This window comes from Harpia harpyja, chromosome 20 (genome assembly GCF_026419915.1).
Source record: "Harpia harpyja isolate bHarHar1 chromosome 20, bHarHar1 primary haplotype, whole genome shotgun sequence".
NCBI classification, from domain to species: Eukaryota; Metazoa; Chordata; class Aves; order Accipitriformes; family Accipitridae; genus Harpia; species Harpia harpyja.
The window spans coordinates 21,274,436-21,297,687 of NC_068959.1; the positions used below are offsets into that span (position 1 = coordinate 21,274,436).

The 23,252-nt window shown below is 40.2% G+C and overlaps 1 protein-coding gene across 8 annotated transcripts in view; it reads right to left on the bottom strand.

Annotated features, from left to right (window-relative positions):
• LOC128134423 (protocadherin alpha-C2-like) overlaps positions 1 to 23,252 on the bottom strand; it is a 116,063-nt gene that overhangs the window by 27,157 nt on the left and 65,654 nt on the right. For 5 of the 8 annotated variants that reach the window (XM_052772109.1, XM_052772110.1, XM_052772108.1 and 2 more), the window contains exons 2-3: positions 16,196 to 16,254; positions 13,831 to 13,919 (exon numbers count right to left, since the gene is read on the bottom strand). The exons of 2 other annotated variants lie outside the window; for them this stretch is intronic. In XM_052772109.1, the coding sequence (XP_052628069.1) occupies positions 13,831 to 13,919; positions 16,196 to 16,254 (148 nt within the window). Of the gene's footprint in view, positions 1 to 12,601; positions 12,634 to 13,830; positions 13,920 to 16,195; positions 16,255 to 23,252 lie in introns of all 8 variants that reach the window. One more of the 8 variants, XM_052772111.1, reaches the window with a different exon arrangement.

Below are 23,252 nucleotides of genomic sequence, written 5' to 3' on the forward strand. Positions count from 1 at the left end.
ACGAGAGGAAATGGCCTCAAGTTGAGGCAAGGGAGATTTAGGTTGGATATTAGAAAAAATTTCTTTACTGAGAGGGTTGTCAGACATTGGAATAGGCTGCCAGGGAAGTGGTTGAGTCACCATCCCTGGAGGTATTCAAAAAGGGTGCAGATGAGGTACTCCATAATATGGTTTAGTGGGCATGGATGATGGTTGGACTCAATGATCTTGAAGGTCTTTTCCAACCTAAATGATTTTATGTTCAGGACAGAGATCAGCCTCCTAGTGCTCCATCCATCTTCCACAACCTTGCTTAACCATCACCAAAAAAGAAAGGAAAAAAAAGAGGAATAGCAGCAAAAATGTCACACTTATGATATCACTGTGCTTTACAAAGTAGGGATTTTTATTTTCGTTTCCTAGCAACTCTGCAGGCCAACTTGGCAGTGATTTTGTACTGAGCACTCGTTAACATAGGGTTGTTGCAGCTCTTCTCAAAGAGATACTTTGGACTCTTTATCTGCCTCTTTCTCTCCTTTAATGCACAAGTGGAGTGCACTCCAGGGCTGCCTGCGAGATTAGTATGAAGCAGGATGAAACACCTACATTTTACTTTTACCTACATTACATCCTCTGATGATTTTTCACTCCACATAAAGGAACTGTGAAGAGCTCTTAAACTAGTATTTAATTCAAATTAATTGGGGGAAATGAACAAATGGAAAGGAGACTTTGCAGATCAGAGTGAAGTTATCATCAAAGATCTCCAGCCAGGGCTGACTTTACATCATAGCTATAAAGGACCCAGATGCAGTTTCTACAATGTCTGTTACAAACACTTGCCATCTGGGAATGGTAAAAAGAGAAATACCAGGCAAGAATAAGGAGTTTAATTGTAAACCTTGATGAAGATTAAGCTTTTAAAATTATATTTGACATGTAATTTTAAGATTCATAAAAATGCATCAAGAAATAAACACTCATAGCATCAGTATTCACAGTTGGGAATATATTTTCCACTGGGAACAGCTACAAAGCTGGCAGAACGCCCCCAAGCTTCTCATCATGCTGTCTAGCCAACATGCCTCAGAAAAGATCAGAAGTTGACCTGAACGGATTTAGTCTGCATGACCCACTGGCCTCTCTGCCAGGGCTGCCAATTAGTTTCAGTTGTGATAGCGTTTCCTCCAATGTGGCAAATTGCCGGTGGGGAACCGGATTAGGATCACCAATGTATTCTTCCTGTCCGCCCAGAAGTAAGTAGTTCTCTTTCCCATTAACCAGTCTTCTAGATAGGTTTAGCTGCAGTTTGAAAGTCTATGCTGAAATGGATATACTGATTTGCAGTGTGGAACAACAGAAATGTGCTTTCTTCTGTCTCCAGACTTCACTGCTCGAAATAGTTTTACTATATAACTGCACCTGCACTCTTCAGAGTGGTAAAGACGGGGATACAGAGTGGACCACAGTGTGTGTGGTCCTTGTGAAACTCTGTAATCTTTCTTCCCCCTCAGGAAATAAGCTCAATTAAATGCAAAAGGTGATGTTCATCATGGTGTTTTATTTCTCCCAACTGGAGTGAAGCCTGGGAATAACTGGGGCAGATAACCTGACACTAATATTAATTTATTTTAATTCTTCTGTTTCCAGCTACGCATGTGGGAGACTACGCTACCTACTTAGCATAAATTTGCAGCAAGATAATAATCTGCCAAGAACAGGTAATTTTTGCCATGAAGAGATGACATTACACATTATAAGTAGAGAGAACAAATCCCTCAGAAACCTAAAGAGTAGGGTGGTGCTAGCACACTCCTCCTGCTGATAGTCTATGCGTGCCGCTGTTGCAGGTTGCTTCTTTGGGCCAGCTTGTCCTCTATATGTGACTGAATACATTTGACTCCAGGCATTTGGAAAGGACACTGCTTGCCATTACAGTCTGTCTGCTTATACTGTCTGAAATGACAATGGGAGCAGTTTGAAATGGTATGGTGAACACTGAAGACAAAGTATTCAGTTACTGTAGTTATTAATTATGACCACTTAAAACACCACTATAGGCATGCAAGTTGATTTACCACCAAGATGACAGCCTTCTGCTCCTGGGAGCATACAGGATCATGGAAAACTAATAGAGCACAAGATAGTGAAAAACTGAGAGTAGGAGGAGAATGTAATTTGCAACTGCAGATCCTGAGATGTGTTTAATGTGTAATGTTTCTTGGTAATGAAAAATCCAGTTTGGATTTTGTGTCTTAAAAGCAATGTTGTGAGGTCTGCAGGCAGACTTTGAAGGAAACCTGGGGGAGGAATTGTTCATTCTGCATTTTTCAGTATTATGATAATATTTTTAATATGGGTTTTGCCATTTTTCACTCACTGCCTTTGTTCAAAACCCCTCGGATTTTATTCTGAGTCTTACAACATACTGTTCTTCCTTTAAGCTCAGCTACCATATTCAAGTGATTATGTGCAACAAAAATATCAGAAAATTGAATCAAGAGAACTAAAGAAGGTTCAGGACTTTGTTGATTGTTTTTGAGCTCAGTCTATGGTTTCTTGATTTCCAAGTGCCTCCCAACATATTAAAAGTCTGAATGTGAAAAACCTGCTGAAATTACTTGAAGACCAGAGCTCACCTCTTGGAAATAACAAGGTATTTCTTTTTCAATGTTTGAATAACCTAGCTAGAATAAGCAATCCATAGGACCAGGCACTAGGCCAAAGAGGTGTGATTACAGGATAAGAAGGTATAAACTAAGGCAAAATCCCTCAGCCAGCTCTAGTAACCACAGGGACAAATGCAGAGAGGGAAGGGCAAAGGCCTTCTCTTGCCATTAATTGTCCAAGTGAGCCTAAGGAGATTAGCTGCACAATTAGGTATTTAATCAGTGCCACTCCCAGCCCAGGCAGCAGCCTGGCTTCTGTGTGCTTCAGTATTACATGCCCGAGGTCTGACCTTTACATGGAGATTGAACTCCCTTTGCAGCCCCTCAAATCCCACTCTATGCAACAGGGTAGCACACCCCCCCCAAGAGAGCCTGTGAATCCATCAGCACAGGATTTGCTTGCCAGTCAACAAATCTTACTTGCTTTTTCAACAGCTCCTTTTCTTAACAGTCAAAAAACAAGTCATGGGAGGCAGGCACAAGACAGAACTGGGCCACTAACAACAGCAAATGCTCTGTTCCTAGTAACAAACTCAATCAAAATACAAGCAATCTAATTTCATCACATTCAAACCATTACCAGTGAATCCTGTTCTAGCTCCGGTCTCCTTGATAGCGTTGTGGGATGAACTGCTGCTATTAACAGTTTTGCTCTGGTCACCTCTTGGTATGTGATACCGGCACTGCATGCTGAGCTGGGGCCCTTGTGCAGGCTCTGCACAAGGTCTCACAGGCTGCAGTAAGTCTTCTCTGCCTTCTCTGAACCTGTCCTATCTACCTGTGCAAGTAGAAGCAGCACACTATTTTTCTCAGCATAAACACATAGAAACAATTTCCACAAGACCACAAAGGGGTTGTGGTGGGTTTTTTTTTCTTCCTAATCAACCTATTTATTTTGCTAGCTGCGTGTGCATGCAAAGAGGGGATGCTTTTAGGGATTGGTGACTGCAATTATACAAGACAAGAGCAGAGAAGCTGTACTCAGGTTCATTCCCTCCACTGCCAGAGCCTTGATTTTTCTGACAATTAAATCCCCATAATGAAAGGGATGCCTTTGTGTGCTGCTGTTACTGTTTTACATCTCTCATTACGCCCTCTGAGTGCACACAAGTAATGACCGAATAAATTCAGAGTTTAGCTCTCAAAGTAAATTCAGCATCTCTAGGTCAATGTTACATAAACAGCCAGAATGTGTGCTGGAAAAATATGCACAGTATTGCAGTATTGGTCTCTCTGCTTTGTGCAGCCCAGTCCTATTCTGGCAGTCCCACCAAAGCAAGGATATGGCAAAGAGATCGGGGGGTGCAAAAGAGAGAAACATAACAGCCAAGAGGAATGGGAAGCAGCCTCTGCCTACATCTTTAAAAGCAGGGCTTCTGAGCTGCTAAAGGTCTGACATCGCAGGCAAAGGGCCTGTAAGCACCACAGTGAAACATGAAGGCTGAAACGATAATCCCATAGTGTTCAGGAAGCCCTGACCTAACGGGCTCTTGCTGGCTCAGCAGGCTGGAGAGGAGCAGGGAAGGATGGCCCTGAAACAAGGCTCACAGCTCTGTTATTCTTTGCTCACCCCTGCCACAGTGAGAGTATCTTGGGCCAGGTGGATGCTGATCCAGTCCTCAGCATCACCACAGAGCACTCTGTGATAAGAATAATTTTAATTTTTCTGCACCTTGTTTTTTTTTCCTTTTTAAAACAGGATAATGATCATGTCCTTTCTGTTGTGTTCCCAGACCTTGCCTGCCCTGCTCATTTAAGTGGTAAGTTCCTTAAGGCAACGCTTGTCTTTTGCTATTTGTATGGGCTTCGTGTAGCACTGTCTGACCTGAGAGGCACTGCCACACTATGACGTTAATAACAGATGCTGAAACAATGCCCAGTTACAAAAATAAACACATGAAAAATACATGCATAACCCTTGTGTACAGCAAAGTGCTGCACACAGACATCCATTAGGGGAAGATCACAGAGTAGTCTGTACTCCCTCAACCTCTTTTCTCCTTCCATTGCTGCAATATAAATACATTCCCGATCAAAATTTCTTAGAATTGCTTAGATCCTTCCTTATTTTATCCACCTATTTTCTATCAGATAGTGAATTGTATATTGCAAGAGATAACAGGGTTGAAATTCCTCTGGGATCATGAATATCTCTGGCTGTTTTAACATTTACTTGAGTATATTTTCTTTTAAAAAAAATCTAAAAAGAATAAAATTAAGCCCAGAGCAGTAGAGAAAGAGAAAACAAACAAACAAACCCCCCCCCCCTACAAAAGGGAGGCAATAAAGCAGTGGTAACCTCATGTGGAAACAATTTGATTACCATCAATTCCCTGAAGTACTGACCAGATAAATGCTTGTTTAGCTTACTTATAAGTTCTGACAAGATCACAACCCAAGGTAGTACAGCTGCAACTGAGTGATTTTTTCTATTTATTTATTGAAACCTCTGAGAAAATAATAGTGTTGGAAATCAAAATTCATGTCTTCTGAGTAGCTACAGAATATTACCAGTAGGCACGCAAGACAAACTCACTGGTATTGTTACCAAGATCACAAAGAAACACATGCCTAGAGCAATGGACAAGTGAAAAAGTTGCTTAGATTTGAAAATTGGACTTTATTTTATTTACAAAATAATTTCCTACCAGATGTCTAGGAACCAGTCACATCACCTGGCAAATCTATTTTTTTTTTGTACAAAGTGTTGTGTGTCCCCCGCCCTTTTTGCTCTGTTACAGCATCATTTGGGGTATGTCTAACTTCTAGATGGTAGGTTAATCAGGGTGGGAAACCTGATGAACTACCTGGAGTTTTTGGTGTTTGATTCAAAAGAGTTAACAAACTATTGGCCATTACAGACATAACAAAATTAACCATAATCAAGATCAGGTACTTTTCAAGAGGTGTTACTTTGTTCTTAAAACAAAGAGTACAGCTAGTAACAGCTATCAAATGAGAAACATTTTTTAGGTGCAACTGTTACTTCCATTTTGAGGAAGCAAAGAGATTATTACAGAAAAGGATGAATTAAGTAGACAAGGAGTTATTATCATTAAAATTTCTCCTAGCACCTAAATATAGAAATTATAGCCAGCTAGCTAGCTAAACTGCTTGTATGAAATCTCTTTATCACTCCTTAAAATGACAAAGTCTTGAGCTGCAGCAGCTTTTGTCCACAGTTTGGGAAGACCCGCTTCATATTACTCAGTCACAGAAAAACACTAGCCTTTTGACCCCATTACTGTTATTTTAGTCCTGGTTTTAGAAATGTTGCAGGTCTCCTGTGTTACCAGTATCTCAGCTGGAGCTATCAGTCTTACATGAACATTCAAGAAATCTGCACTGGAGCAATCACCCCATGTGGAGATCAGAAATTGGACATAGTCATATCCACTTTGGCAAATTCAACAACTGTCTCCAGTCAGGGACAAATGTGGCCCTAATCTAAATGGAAGGACTGCACATGGACAGGGACTTGACTAAATGACAAGATGCACAAATGCATTCTGCATTGCCTGGGGCTAATGAGAAAGGTTAATTCCTCTCACAAATCTTTACGGCAAGTGGAATCAAGAATTCTCCGCAGTATATGAAGACATAAACTCTTCCAAGACAATTTGCTTTCATAGCCAAAATGAAAACAAAGTCTTATTCTAATATATCAAGACAGACCAACCACACAACTTTGAAGTTTCCAGCATTAGCCTTTTTCAAATTCTGATGAGTCCTTTTTTTCCTTACACTGAGTCTTCACAGACTAAAGTATCACACACTATTAAATCTCTCATCCATGTCATCTAATTTACTTGGTACACTCCACTGAAAAATAATGGACCCTGTGATAAAGATCACAAATGCTATTTCACGTCAATCATGGGTTTTTTGCAGCTAAGAGGAAAATAACAAAAAAACAGAAAGTAAATTTAACATTAGCCAAGTCATGACTGCAGTTTTCGTATAATATAATCTATCTTTCCCTCCTTTCTTTGCCCACTCAGCTGAACAGGAATATAAACTAACCTACTCATTTACCTAGTCCTGGCTGCAAATACTGAAAGCCCAAACTCCTGGTTCAACTATAGTTTGCATGTGGTGAAGCAAATGAGTTCTTGGTCAGAACAGTCATCAGCCTTTGAAAAATAAGTATCAGTATGTCAAGCTGCATCTGTCATAAAAATATTTATTTTTTTGACATGTTCTTTTGAAAAATCTTTCTGATTTCAAAATGCTTTTCTTCAGCCCAAGCAGCATCTGAAATTATCAGTCCTCTCCAGCATCCATCAGGCTGTCAGAAATGAGAAGCATTTATCACAGAAAATTCTCAGTTCAGTAGGAAATATTGAAAAGGTGATGCGTGGCCAAGCCAGTTATCTACATTTCAGCAGTCCTGGAATAACAATACAGAAGGGAGACATAGTGGACAGATCAGCAAGAAGAGACCAGAGTCATTAGATGAAAGGAATAAAGAAGTTTTGAAGAGAAATAGGGAAGAGAGAGGTGCATTCTTGGCAAACAAGATAGGTAACAGGAAAGAGGTGAAAATGGAGGAAACAGAAGTGGAAAGCCGAAGAGCAGGAAGTATACAGGGAGTATCCTGGGAGTAAAGTGTGCGGGGAGTAGGAGCAAAACTGAGGACTGTGCATCACGTTGAAGGTCTCAGCAACTAGGTAGAATTAACTTGAGAATTCAATGACCAAGGTCAAAACATGAAATAAAAGAAAGGTATTTAGCCTTACATGGTTCTTGCAGATTATTTCTATTTCAGTATAGTGTCATTGCTCTGCATCTATAGGTTCTTCCCCTGGACTCTACTGAGCTAGTAGACATACTGCAGCTTTAAATAGTGATTTTAGTGTGCTTTATGGGGATGTTTTTCTCCATGATTACAAGCAGCTGTGAACCAAATCTCTATGATACTTTACTATGTAGGCTTAGGAACTAGTTAAACTGCTTATGACTTTCATTTTGGGGATTTATTAGATCACAGATTTGAAGACTAATTTTCAGGAGAAACATGAATAACTTGGCTGTTCCATATTTTCTCCTTTAAAAATATTACACATATTATCACAGTGTTTCTTAGACCACTTAGGGTATGTTTCTTAGGGCTGGTATTTTGACATGTAGATAATTCTGGTTTTGAAAGTTGGAATTATGAAATTCTATAGAAAACTGGTTATTAATTAAAATAAATATAGAGGATATAAAAGCGCACAGCTGCATTTTCTAGCTCCTTCCATTTTAAACAGCTGCAGCATTCTGCAACAAACCAAGATCCCAGTTTTGTATTCTGGGTTGCTAATTAGTTATTATCTTTTATAGCTTTAATCAATGAAGTGCTAAAGCTAAGCCAGACCAGTGTACTCTGCTGTTATTTGTAAATTAACCTTTACCAGTCTCAAAGCAGCACTTTCAGCCCCTGCACGTTTTTTGCAGTGACTGCTTGAGGAGTCATAATTAGACCCTTTTTCTGTAGGAAGAAGGTGAATAGAAACTCACTGACATTTAGGAAGAAATTGTTCTCCATTTACAACCACAGTGTAAAGCTGTATCATATGAAATATGTTGTACCTCAGGTCTCATAACTCTCAGAGTTATTGTCTTAGGCTCTTTCTCTTTAAACTGAATTTTTAGAAAAATACTTCAGAGGCCAAGAGCTTTGTGACAGTACTGTGCCCCCCTGTGAGCTTTTACTGGAGTGTTATGCCTGCTGAATTTCAAGAACAGTGCCTGTTGCAACAGTAAAGAGTCAACCTGAAAAAACCAAAATCACTGAGTCCATTTAACATCAGCACAGAAGGAATGGAAGACACAGACAGATCAAATGATTATTCCATGAAAAGAACAACTAACTGCAGTGTGGCTTTCTGTCCCCCTCATCACAATCTATTACCCAATCTTGGTGTGCCAATCTTCTTTCCAGTGACGTGTGCTCAGTAGTCACTTAAGAGTCTACATTGTGCCATTCCCAATGCTGTCTGCCTCCTGTAGACCTTCTAGCATCCTTTTCCAATTTTTTCCCCTACCAGGTCTTCTGTGCTCACCTTCCTATTCCAAGATTTCTACTGGTGTCCTCTCTCATGTTCTTAGATTTCTCTGCTCAGATCTCTCCTCTGTCTCATCTGGGCCCTTCACACACTGTTCTGTTGGAAGAAAGTGTCTCTTTCTGACAGAATGGTCCTATTAAAGTAGGATTTACTTGCCTGACATACAAATTAGTCTGTGAAATACAGAATTGTATATGCCACGACTTACACTAGATAATTATAATAATTTCTTCTCCTGTCAAGGCACTCCTGGACATTTTTGTTCAAATCCATGCAAGCATCCCTTTTCTTCACAGCTTTCCCACAGTCATTCCATTCACAACACTCTACCCCAAACCAGCAGTATAAAACTTACTAGGAAGACTGACTTGCCTTTCAGATAACTTTGCTTATTTGCCATATTTATAGTTGCTTCTCATTTAATTTTCAGTATTCATCACTTATTCTACAGCCCATGCCCCATCAATGGACTTCTGCATTCCAGATGATTGCAGCAGGAACCATCCTCTGAGAGCAACATAAATCTATTCCAGAGCAACTGTAGTTCCCACCATAAAATCTAAGAGTCTCTATAGTCTTTCAGGACAGTCTGAAAGTATACAAGCATGGAATATCCCTAGCTAGGGATGTGTAAAAAGGTCACAGTTAGGTGGGAGGTAAGGAACAGCAGGAAAAACTGAATAAAGAGAGGAAAGCTGTGACAGACAAATTTCAGAAGACAAATGTTGAAAGAGTCAGAGCAGGGGTGATGGGACAAAAGGAGCTATATGTCTTTGTATAAAGATTTTATATATATACAAACATATATATATTAAAAATATATACACACATATATACTTATATAGCACATACAGTCCTCTTCAGACCTAGAGTTGAAATCCATTCTTGGTTATAATATTCCTGTGCCTTTTCAAGTAGCTATGAAACCCACAGCTAACCTGTCTCTCCTGCTTATTTCCCTTAAGGAACAGCAGCCAATATTACTACTGCTGTTTACTTGGCCAGTTCAAGGGATAAACATATGCACCATGAATGTCAAGCACGGAGGACTGCCCATGTCGAGGTCAGTAGATTCTCACACAATGTAATTGCTTTTTTCAATAAAAACACTTTAAAAAACAAGGCTACCACCTCTCTTCCCCAGCTAATTACCTGGGAAAAGGAAACAAAAATGACAGATATCCTTAGAAGAATGTTACCACTGCAGAATCAGAAGCATAAAATTAGTGTATGTTAGGATGGCATTTGCCTATGCAACCTTAATTCAGTCCCTTGTGCATATTTGTAAGGCTAGACACTGAAATCCTGGCTTCATTGAAGTCAGAGGGCTATTTGCCATGGACTTCAGAGATGCCAGTATTTCACCCACGGTCTTCACCTACATGCTTACAAATTTCAGATGCAGATTTTTTCATCAGGTCCTTTCCTCTTGTGTTTACAGAGCTGTCTGAATTGAGGTCTTTTTTCCCCCTCTATATATGTGGCGTGTGGCCCAGTGCCTTATTTACTGCACGTATATAAAGCCTACATTGCATACAGGATTTAAAATTTCTCATGGATATTTTTCATCACAAAACCTTATAATTTTCCTGATTCTTATATGTGCTATGAAAGCATCTTTAGACTGTTTTTGTGAAGCACTTGCATTTCCAGTTCTGTTTTGTAGATTGGAACCAGGAGCATAGAGAAATACACACAGATTTGTCTAATGCCCACTAATTCTAAGCTCTGAATTATGCATAGGTCTGATTTATTCAGACATGTTCAGTGTTGTATGTTTAGAGCAAAGTTGCTGTTCATATTGGTTTCTATTATGAGCCCCCACCATTTCTGTAAATCAAGCTCCATTTATTCCGAGTTAGGCATCCAAAAAACAAAGTTCACTCAGATTAGTGGTCACCTATAGAAAGTCTGATATAATTGCCGAATCTGTCAAAGGACATAAAGCAGAAACCAGAAATCTGTCTGCATTTCCTGGACTCACTATACAGCACGTGGGGGACAAATGAGATGCCCCAGAGCTAAACCCAACATTATCCTCTACCCAGAGGGAGTTTAAGGCTTCTTGTCCCACCTCACTTGGAAGTGTCTTGACTACAAACCTACAAACTATTGGACTGGTGGATAAGAAAATGCAAAGACAATTTAAAAATGAACGGAGGTTCACTGTCCCCTGCATGGGTGAAATATGCAATAAAGTCAATAGGAGTGTTGTCAGTCAAATGAGGACCAGGTTTTGCTTGGGCAGCACATATTTGCTCAAACATCATGTGATGTTTGAGTACAGCTATGCATTAGGAATTAAGGATTTACTGATTTAATACTTGACTTTTCATCCTTCTTAAAGTGTTCCTATGACATCAATTTGAATGGTCTCATTGATTAACTCTGAATCTGTCTCTGTGAGGCATCTTACCCCTGGCTTTTGTGGATTGTTAAATTAAATGAATGGTTTAGTGACAAACTGATTGGGATTAATCAATTAACTAAAACAACTGCATGGAGAATGTGCACAGAACAGGCTTGGAAGTGGTTTCTAGTATTCAGAAGTCAAGACCTGCAGCTGCCACAGTATGCTGATGATAACAGAGATAACAAATAGCTTATCTAGGAGTTTATCTGGACCCAGGTGCACTTCATTCATATGCAAATGATATGTCAGGAGCAAAGGCATTTTTTGACTCAATTGACTGCAATTGACCATGAGTTGAATCTCTTCTGAAAAGCATCAGTTATGTATGTTAACCTGATGAAAAATATTACAGGTCTTGAACCTAAGCCAGAAAAAGAAAGAAGCATTGAAAGAGATATTTGTGGGAACTGCAGATAGGATTCTAAAACAGTAGTAGTAAATTGCTGAAAATGTGATGCATGATGAGGTACTTAAGCTATGAAAAGTAACACAATCATTAATCCTAACTGAGATTTCCCAATGAATTGCCTGTTTGCTATTAAGGACCGGGGATATCTCTAGCTTTTGCTTACAAAGAGTGGAGAAGAATATTACCGGAAATCCACTAAAAAAAGGGCTAATTAATGTTATGTTGGGGTCGCTAATCCCTTGGGAGTGGACAAAGACAAAACAAATGAGTCTTCATTGTGCAGGAAAAAAGATATTCATTTACAAAGAACCTGGTTCACAAAAATTGGATTTAAAGGTAGCTGTAACTAGCATGAATATACCCTAATGCAATTTTAATTAGTCACATTTTCCTGTATGGCAGAAAAATTTCCTGTTGCTGAAGGTATTTCTTACAACCTGTTTGAATACATTGCCTAGAAATAAAAACCGCAGAGAAACAGTGATCTACAACACTCAGTCCAAGGGCCAAAGTAAACAGCCTTGGCACTTGGACTCTCCAGCTACCCAGCTCCACAGGGCCTCCTGCCAGCTTCTCCTCTCACTATGCCTTACAGTTTTCTCCACCCTACATAGCCACCAACATACGGAGCAGCGTGTGTGACAGGGATGCATGCATTGCACAAGTGCCTCATTGCATGGTCATGGAGGGAAAGAGCAATAAAAGCCAAGGGTTACTGCTGCTCCTCAAACAAAGAGATGTTCGGGTTCCCCAGGTGAGTCTAAAATAATAAAACCCCCAAAGAATAGCAGGGAGGAGTCCACATAGTGGAACAGGGCTCTGGGACCCAAATGCCAACGGACCTCCTCAGAAGACAGGACCATGCTACCTTTGCAATTACATTCACATTTTTAGAAATCTGCATTAACAGCAAGCAAACATCTGGGTGAATATTTGCATCCATACCAAACTTGGCATGAGGTAGTACACTAAGCACTCAGTCAAGGATGATTAGTGCAGCTGAAAGCCTGAGGGAACCTCCTGTAAAGGTTAGAGTGTACTTGTGATGACATTTTCAAATGCAAGGTCAACAGTTACGCACCCTTCATAATAAGCTGTGGCTTCCTGCAAAGCCTGCAACAGAAGGAAGAGCACACGAAAACCAGGTAATTATAGCCTAGGGGCTCATTATATATTATATTAATTTCCAAATCTGTTTCTGCAGACAACCCTTCTGCAACACCAATGCAGGTCTTGCTGGGCACCATTAATTCATGGCTATGTTGTAACTGTGATTGCAAATCCTGAAGTTGCTTCTCAGCCCTTTATCCAGGTAAAATTACCATTTAAGCCAAGGGAAAGTTTTGCACCAAGAAGTATTAAATAAAGCAGCTCTTGCATCTTTTCTGCTGGAGACCCCACTTCTCAGCCTTTGACCTGCTTCGGTGATATGACTGTCACTCCTCATTTGAATTTCTGGAGGACTCACAATGCTCACAGAGCTGTCATACAGGGCTCACAACCCTACACAGGGCATCCACTAAGTTGACAGCTTAGTTTGGGCATGACTGAAACCACTGATCACACCAGTGGCTGGCTACTCCACTACATCTCTATATTATTCCTGCTCCAGCATAAAAAGTGAGAATATTTTATTGCCTGCACTGCAAAAGATACAGCTGGTTTTTCTTTTCTTAACTCAATGAGGACTTTTTGTCAATTCATATTGACTGCTGTGAAGGCATCAGTCAGTGACTGAGTAAATGAAGCTACATTCTAAAATGTGGTTTTGGTCATTTATTTTGACAAACAAATAATAGTTTAGTTTCCATCATCACATACTAGTGAATGAAAATAGCTAGCAAAAAAAAATAGGCCTGATTTCACCACAGAAAATGAGACGAGACATTCAAAGGGACTTACTGGGTTTGTAAAAATCATAAAGGGAGAACTGATAAGCTCCTACCCCACTTTTACTGTTCTTTTGAAATGGAGGCCAAATCAGCTCTAGATCCAAGCATTTTGAATCTGAATACACACATCAGAACTGAAGACCTTCCATTATTCCATTAAACAAACCAATAACCTCCAAAGGCAGGGTGAAAGCTGGGATCAAGGCCTCTTATCTCCAGTGCTCATCTGAGACTGACTAAAGAAAAAGCTGTATTTTATGCTTTATTATTCCACTCTATTTAGATTCCACAGATTAATTTACAAGAACTTCACTCAGAGACAAAAAAAACCAGAAGAAAAACTAAGACAAAAGCATTAGGAGACCTACTTCAGTTAACATTAGTTCCTCGCATATATTCTGGATTTTCACACCCTTACCTGGAGTAGCACTGGAGACTGTTGGCCACTGCTGATCAGGCCCTCCTGGTCCTCCACGTATGACTCCTGCCTCCTCCATATGCACAGCACTGAATAAGCATATATCATAGTTAGATTATACAGTTCGCCTCTGCCCTGAGCTTTATAACAGTTCCCTTTCTTGTCATTGTTCAAAGGTCATAACTGTTTGTCACTGTGCAACTACTACTATAGTACTGCCTGATGCTAACAAATTCTGCTGGAGCATTGGAGAACTAGCTGTTTTAACTTGCAAAAAATATCTTCGATTATTTACTAAAACACACTTGTGACATAATTTATAAACCAAACATACCTGCAGGACACTTTGCTTTCATTGACTGGAAGCTGCTAATAAGGAAGTTACACACCTTCTTTGCTATTATGATGTATTACCATTAAAGCAAGTGACAAAAAGTTGGTGGAGTTAGTTCTGTCATTATGCCACTTTAACAGATCCCACCTTCCTCGGCTACTGCATGCTTCTCATGAGCAATTCAGAAAGAGAAATACATTTTCTCAAATGCAGAAACTAAACACAGCAAATTTTACGGTGTCACATCGTGAGCACTTGGCCTTGCAAGTACCAATTTGGGTATTAGGCAGCACCTTACATGGAAGGAAAAGAAAAAAAATCTGCCACCTCTAATGCAAAACTAGGCACATATTTATGTGAAATTCCTTCGAGAAACAGGATTCTGTGACTGTGTCCCTGTCTCTGCTCATCTGCTTCTCAGCTCCATTCCACACTCCCAGTTGAACTTAATGGACAGTTTTAACCAAATGTAGCAGATGTCAAGGGTCCTACGGATACCAAATTTCTACAAGTTTTATGAAAAATCAGCATTTTATGAAAATCATCAGCTGTGCAGGTCACACAGGCTCAGAACCTGAGATTTCAGGTAAGGACAGGGGGCTGCTGATTTGAGAGAACAGAGGAACATGTACAATTTCCCAGAAAGGCTTCATTAGCTCCTCTGCTTGTGGGATGAATTCCTTTAAATGAGCTCTGACTTTTCATTAATTATTCAAGTAACTTCAGGCAAGATCTTGAACCCTGTATAGAAAGGAATGTAGATCCACAGGATCACACAAGAGCACGCCTGACTCTGAGGACCAGTAAATAAGATGGTCAGGTAGGCAGGAGAATTCCTGCTTCAGGATCCTGCTCCCTGGACCGTTTATTCATTTTGCAGTAAGCAGCCAGGGATTTAAAACAAACAAACAAACAAACAAAAAAACCCAGCAGGAACATGAAAGCAAACAGTTTGCCCAACAGGCCACAGAATCAAGCTTGCTCTTTCTTCCTTTCCTTCTGGTCCCTGAGGTTTAGGTTCCTTTTTTATACAGCAGCCCAAAGTCAGCTGGAGAGGTACACTGTGCCCTCACCCACATGAAGAATAGTCTCAGGGATGGACAATCTGAATCTGAGATTTGGATGTCAATGTTATGAAGATTCTTCAGCCCTGTGGATAATGGATAAAAGGTGATGACTACAGTCCCATTGCACCAACAATTTTGGGAAAAGCATACCATCCTGCACTTTGTAGTGCCACTAGGAACTACTGCAGCCTTATAATTGTGTCTAAACCTGTAAGGTAGTCTTATTAATCACATAAGATTACACCTGAATATAAAACCAGTTTTCTAATCTGCTCAGGAAGGGAGAGCAAAAATATTTTATTTAGGCTCTACAAAAACAACTTTATTATAATTATCTTTTTCCAGGTGTACTGAGTAGCAAATTATAGCAGAGACTGCTTGTAATGTTAAGGCAGAGGACTTTTCAAGATGTCTAAAGAGATTCAGACACAGCCTCACTTTTCCCGCTTTGAAAATCTGTCTCATATCTTCAAAATGTCCTTTAAACTGTATTTAACATCTTGATTGCACCATGTGGTTAATAAACTGACTGCAGGAGCAGCATACTTTTATGGTAATGAGAGACAACAAGATGGAAAACGCATCAGTGCTGCAGACAGTCTATTGAAACACCAGCATTGATGATTACAGGGAGCTTTAAAGTAAACAAAAAGTGTATAATCACAGTTAAATAATTCAATAATTGGAGCAATTATGCCTTGACAGTCAATGTATAAAAAAGCAGGAGGTAAACACAAAAAAGGACAGATCTACGGTAGTACAATAATAGCATAAGATGCAGTCAGACTGAATCTGTAACACTTGGAGATTGGAAGTGACAGCAGCAGAACTCTCCCTCTCAGTGCTTTCCCTCTCAGTGTACAGATATCATCAGTCTAGGGCATCAGAGGAGACAGACAGCTTTGTCCTTTTCACAGAGGACAAGGACAGAATTCTCCTTCATGTGGGGAAACACCATACCTACCTTTGCATTCCTGCCCTTAGGGATGCAGAGTAGCGCCAGTCAGGATTGGGGTGTTTTGGCTGTAGAAACAAAAGCCCAGGATAACATTGTTAATGTATGTTAAGTGTGCTGAAAAGCATACGCATCTGGCTAATTTTGTCAGAAAAGTCTGTATGGAGCTACTCAATTTTTGTGAACATTCAGAACTGCCAAATCTTTCTACAAATCTAAAGAAACTTTCAAATGGACACACAGAGAGTGTCTCTGTAATAGAGAAACTTGTTTGCATGCCAATGCCTTTGGCTAGAGATGATCTCTGTAGAATGACATTTAATGCTGGAAACTGGTAGACAGTTATTTCGTACAGTCATCAACATTCTGGGCATAGGAAAAAAAAACATCATATATCCATAAAACACATTGTTTGTTTACCTGATAAGTTGAGGAAACTCGAGCTGCTGCACTGAATAGCACCTGCCTGAGGACGTACAAAAAAAATACAGCCCCCTGTGAAGAGGACATGCGGGGTAGTCTGTCTGCTGTGAGGTTTCTGCTGACATTTAGTGTACTGCAGAGGACCGCACTAGATTGTATCAGATTTGCAGACTGCAGCAAGTCTTTTATCAAAGGCAGACATGTTCTTTCATAATATCAAGAACTACTACATTCTCCATATTCATGAGAGGGTGTAAGAGATGGAAGGGGAAAACAACCAGCCATACCCTTTGACCAACAAACCTCAGCATATGCTGACCTACTGCAGAAAGGCTTGCTAAATAAAAAGATAATTAAGAAATCCTTTGTTGATCAAAAACTGCTCCAGAAAATCTCTTTTGCATTGTCAGGGCACCATCACAACAATTTTCAACTACAGCCAATGAATGCAAGCTCAGGTCCTTTAAAATTAAGCCGTAAGCACATAACAAGGTTACTTCTCAGGATTCTCAAGATGTTATTCTGTAGGTGATATCGCAGCCAGCGCTTAACTTCAAGCACTTGAATTCAAAGAGAGAACTTATGTCCAGAAACATAATGGACTACACTCATTCCTGGTCTGTCTTGTACAGTGCCAAATACACAAATAATATATGACAGTAATGGTTTAATTCTCTTCAAGCTATTGGAGGCAGATCAGCAATGAATTTTGTCCCATTACTTGAAAGAGAAAAAGAAAGTGTTGAATGCTTTGAATTATTTAAAGTCAACTCTGCCTTTCCTCTTGAGGTTTGGGGTATGCTTTTCCCTGGATCAATAGGTTTTATTCAAATAAAAATGGAGCAATTACAACTTACGCTATCGCTCTATCACCATATTTCCCAGGTCCAGCATCACTCAAGAGCAAGATGCTCTCAGATGACACACATCCTAGCATTCTTTATGGTCCGAGTTACACAAAAGGGAGGAGGCTGCTATTTGCAACCACACATTAAACATCTGTGCTAGCAGCTTCCTTCCCATTTAGCCCCCAGTTCTCTGGCATACTCAGGTTCTGCTGAGTTTAGTAGAAAGTGGCTTGACAAGGAGCCCATTATGCATGGTTCTAGTATTTTCTGATTCATTCCGTTTTGGCCCTGGTCCCAGGGACGTCAAAGCAACTCTAAAGTCAACCATGTAGTAATAGTCAATGAAAGAGGATAGAAAATAATACACACTGATCAGATCCTCTCCTGAGTTTGCCTTTCTTAATGTATGAAGGGTGCTGACACCAGAAGATTTGGCTCTGCTGGAGATTTTCTTCTAGCAGGGAAACTGCTAGACTGGGGGTGGTGGGAAAGCCCCTTTGCTCTTTTTTGCAATTTGACAGGTGCAGGTTACTAATTTGTACAGGCTTATAGGCAGTGTGAGGAGGAAGAGGAGTCTTACCAGTCCCTGACAAAACACAGGTGAAGTGAGATTACATCAAAGAGCTGAAAAGTCTGACATGAGTTGGATAGGAGTAAGAAAAGAGGAAAACAGCCACTCACTCAAAGTATATAGATTTTTGTTTTTCAGCTGAAGGCTTTCCAGCTCTTGGCTAGAAGACAAAAATCTATGTTCTGTTGCAGTGGGAACCTTCAGAGACCAGATCATAAATGGGTGATGATGGCAGGAGAAACTCATCAGAAATTCATCATTCATTCACTCTACATGCATGGACCAACATTCACCATGTCAGTATAACAGAAACAGCAGCAATTAGGAGATTGTGGTATTTTCAAAGGTTACTATCCAGAAGCTGTGGCTTCTTGTGGCTACTCCCAAACAGTTCTCTATTTGCTACTACTCTTTAGGCAGGGCTGTAGTGCTGCTCCCAGAGGAGCAGAAGGAGGAAGGAGGGGACAGGATCAGAAAAATATACTCTGGAGATGGAAAGATCTATTGCCACAGTTGACTTTCAGACCTGTCAGGGGCTGTTTTTTTGTTTTTAACTGTAAAAAATTCTATGTCTGGGACTTGTCTACTTTTTTAAGTCTTCACATGAAGAACAGGAGGAGCAGGCAGTTGGGCAGCAGTCTGCCTTTGTCCAGACCTATTCTCACCCAGTTTTACCATGTGCACGCTGCTTGACTGGGAACTTTGAGGCCTCAGCAAGAGGTGCATGTTTGTCCCATACTTGTGTTATCACAAGGCAATGTCCTACAACAGGCAAAATTGGTGAGATTCCAATTTTATCAGTGTAACTGGCTTCTCCTTTTGTTCTGCTACAGACTGTAGTTCTTTAAGATCCTCTGGTCATAAGAGAAAAGATGTTTCAATACATCTTTAAATGAGGTTGGGCAAATAGGAGCAAGAAAAGCAAAAAAGCATGACCAATAATAGAATTGACAGCATAGTAGATGCAGCAAACCTGTTCAGTAATATCCTTCCCCAGTTCAGACGCAGCAGTGTTGCTTCTTATAGACTTATCAGGCATTCACAGTCTGCACGTTTGGGTTGGCTTGTATCTCTGGCTATGAACAGTCCACCTTTACCAGATCACCCACTGAAACCTGCCACATTGACATGTGCTGTCACACAGCACGCAGTCGCTGTGTCGTGACACGATATGACCCATCTCAAAGAAGAGCAGTCTTCAGCACAGTCCCAGGGGACAGGAGTCTGCAGAGGAGCTGTCAAGGGGCTCCTCTGCAAAGCCCTCTCTTAGACTTTGCTGTGAGCCGTGTAGCTGTGTCATAAATCAACACCACCAGGACAAGGTACAGCTGGCCAGGAAGCATGAGTACAGAGAGGAAGCACAAAGAGGAATACAGGCCCTGAAGTGGTCCAGATGCTTCCCAGTTGTACATCCCCATGCTCTCTCTATATCACGCAATGCTGACGAAGATAATATTGCTCCTTTTACCTCCCCAGCTCCCAGCTCATTCCAAGACCCTGTTTATCACATGCCAGCCCATTCTACTAACTTTAAGGTAATCTTAGCTTGCCATTTCCCTCAGAGATTTTTGGAGGCCATGTATGGTCCAGTGGTCCTGTCATTACCACTCATCAGTGGAGGTGAAAAAAATCACACGATCCAGCACAAAAGTAATCAAACATTCCCTGTTTCTCTCATCACCTGCTTTTTCTGATTTAGTAACAGCACACACCATCATAGTTGTGAGATGAGTCAAAATCTATCCAAGTGCCTATAGAGGTGGTTGTCACTGCATTAGGTGAGCACCTCGTGCCAACAGTTTGCTCCTGCCAGTTCTTTCAGGCACCAGGGTTACATTCTGCCAACCACATAACCACAAGCATTAATGTGACTAGTCATAAACAACCAACTCTACTGGAAAGTCTGATAAGCCAAGTGACCATATAATATAGAACAGAGCCACCTCAGTAGCAAAAAAGCTCATGCAAAATTTCACACAGTTGTTTTCAAATTGCACAGCATGGGTTAATTTAAGAATAATTTCATGGGTTCGTGGAGAATAAATTCAGTTGAAAATACATTGTTACAAACATTTTGCTCAGTTCTCTTTTTTAGCTAATACTTTAAGGATTTGTCCCTGGGATAGAAGGAATTTCTGAATTTTTTTAAAGTTGCCCTGATCCCATATTCATGAAAATCAGTGCAAAGGCTACCATTCACTTCAGTGGGTGTTAGAATAGGGCCTGTTTGAGGTAGTGTGAATTAAACATTTGCAAACAGTTACCAGATGATGAGACTGCTAAAAGGATCCCACTCCATTCCTATTTCCACACAAACGCACAACAGAATGACATAAGGTATATTTATCAAATATATCTGCTTTGAAGCAATAATAAAAGGCCTTTTAGAACCCCTGACCACATACAGTTCTGCTTATTTTCCAGTGAGACAATGCTGACAGATGTGGGGAAACAGAGGCTTCTCTTCCTGACTTCCTTCTGTAAATGTTTAGAATTAACTTGATGTGGAGAACAAACTATTTACAGACTGAACATGCGTTTATCATACAAGAAATCAGAATGGAAACTGGAAAAGCATGTAATTAAGAAGCCCAAACGTTTTCTTCCTGGCAGTGTTCATTTGTATTGCTAACTCTAAGAAAACTAAGGTGAAGGGAACAGGCAAGTGCATTTGAAAGCACCTCTGCTTAATATTGGCTGCAAATTTCTGCTGGCACAGCCGTAAGCATCAAACTAAGAGTCTGACTGCCCTATAGCACAGAGCACTGTCCCTGCTTAGCAGAACAGGTTCAGATGCTGCCACTAAACAAACCAAAAAAACCATTTATAGTTAACCTTTACAATGTCAGTGGGGCTGGAGAATTTCTTAAAGGCTTAAGTTCTTGCACTGAGATTGTAAGATATTCCACCACTAATACCTTTAAAGCCTCTGTGAGAAATCTCTTGGAAAGACTGCTCCAGACAATGCTGTGGGTTTACTAGATTTAGACACTTCAAAACATGCTTGTATTTTAAAGCAGTATCAGGAAGTGTTCAACTCAAGTGTTGTCTGTTTTTTTCCGTGTGTTTAGCAAGCTGGTTTTGAAGTGCAAAATACAGAGAAAGAGCCAGTAGCAGAGCAAACAGCCATAGAACTCCAATGAACCCCTGGGTCTTACCATCACTAATGCACAGCTTTTGTTTCACTTTCTGAAGTGTCCATAGACTACCATGGAAATTTGTTTCTGAACATCACATGAAACATCATATTTTGTCAGCGACATGTGTCAGCACACAAAAAAAGGGTACAAGGAAATGTATAATCAGGAGAGTTTATATGTAGTTCTATCAAGTATCCAGACTGCCCACTCATCTTTAGGAATGTGCCAGGCTGCCTTCTGGGGCAGAAAACACCTCTTAAAATATATGTTGGCTTGATTGTTATTCCATGCATTGAAGGGAAAAGGTTGTCATGAGGTGCAAGACATAATGAAGGAGCTTAACCGCGCAGAACGTAAGAACAAGACAGGAGAGATGAAAAGACAAACCAAGGACCAGACGCTACCCAGACATCACTCGGCACCTTCACAGGCATATGAGGAAAGGGACTCCAGACTAAAGCACTGAAACCTTGCCTGAAAATGACAGATCATCGCTGCCACAGTGCCCAGTAACAAAATCACATCTTCATGCACCCCCTTCATAGCTGTGTACACCCCTCTTTTGAAAGGCAGGAATCCAGACTGCCCATAACCTCACACAGTGCCAGCAATGAAGCCACAGTATTTTGCTATCCCTATATTTTTGCCCACACTGCCTGCCTGGTCACCCTGCAGTAGTTATCTAGCTGATGAAAGTGTGATACCAATTAACCCCACGTTCTCATCCTTATCACCAGACTCCTGCCAGCAATAACTGTTTCTAAGGTTTTCAGTGCAGCTGTGTTAGTACATTTCTTCTTTTACAAAACACACTTGGTTTGAGATATTCTTATAAACCTATAAAGGACCATACAGGCAAGCAGCGTGAATGCAGAAGCACAGGCTGTCTTGCAGAAACAAGCTCCCATTCCCCCATCACAACATTAGCAGTACAAGTCAGAATAATCACACAGGAATCAGTGCTTCAACCTTCATACACTGGGTTTGCCCTTCCACTGCATCCTTCTAATGACCCAATGAAGTCAGTCACAATTTAGTGGAAAGTAATTATTAACATCTTTGACCTTACTAGTAAATATGAAAAGGACTAAGACCTTATTGCATCGAGTGTTACCGAGATTAATCCCAAATAACTTTGAAATATTTTTCCTCTCACTGTATAAACATCTGCAAAATATTAGCCTTCATGAAACCCTATGTACAATATGCATACACAGAAAGCCCATTCACCCGGTCTCATCCTCATCACTGAACAACTAATAGAAGATCAATTTCCAAAAACTGGAAAAAAAAAAAAAAAAGACCTGTTCTCATTATCCAAAAGTAACATACACATCAGAGATTAACTTTGTAAATCAACACAAGGACAATGATGCCTATTGCTATGCTTCACAGGTGAAGGTGTGGGCTTTTACAGACGGATCAAAAGTTCACTTTAACTAAAAAGAGAAACACAGTTGTCTGAAGATCTAATAATACAAAGATCATTATTCTTAGAAAGTAGAATTCAGTGTTGCTACGCGATGGGTGGCATCTTCAGTGCATATACTGAGCTTGAAACAAGGGAAAGACATGATTTTGTAGTATGTAATTAGCTAGGAACTAGTAATTAGTGAATACCATTACACTCATCCATTTTCTCATGTACACTTGACATTTCTACATCTTCATAGTATGTACTACCCCAGGACAGTTTAAGAAGCAGAGACCTAAGAAAAGAACTTGTGACGAGTAGAACTTGTCAGAATTTCACCTCTGTTTATATCATATAGAACTATTTGAATAATTGATTCCTCTTTTGGATCATAACTCCACCCAGGCAGGCATTCATTAGTTTGTTCTATACATCTCTCTACTTTTGTACTTCAAATTTGGGATGGCTTTGCTGCCACTGCCTGATCTGCACCAGTGTTCAAAACTTGCTAATTCATTGCATTCAGTGGAGTGACTCCCAAAATGTGATAGGAATATGTCTGTTAAACTAATTTCCTACCGGTCTTGCATCCAAAGTAAAGCCATTTTCCATTACTGATTCCCTTTTTTCCCCTGGAAAATCAGGGGATATTTCACTCTTAGATCCTTCA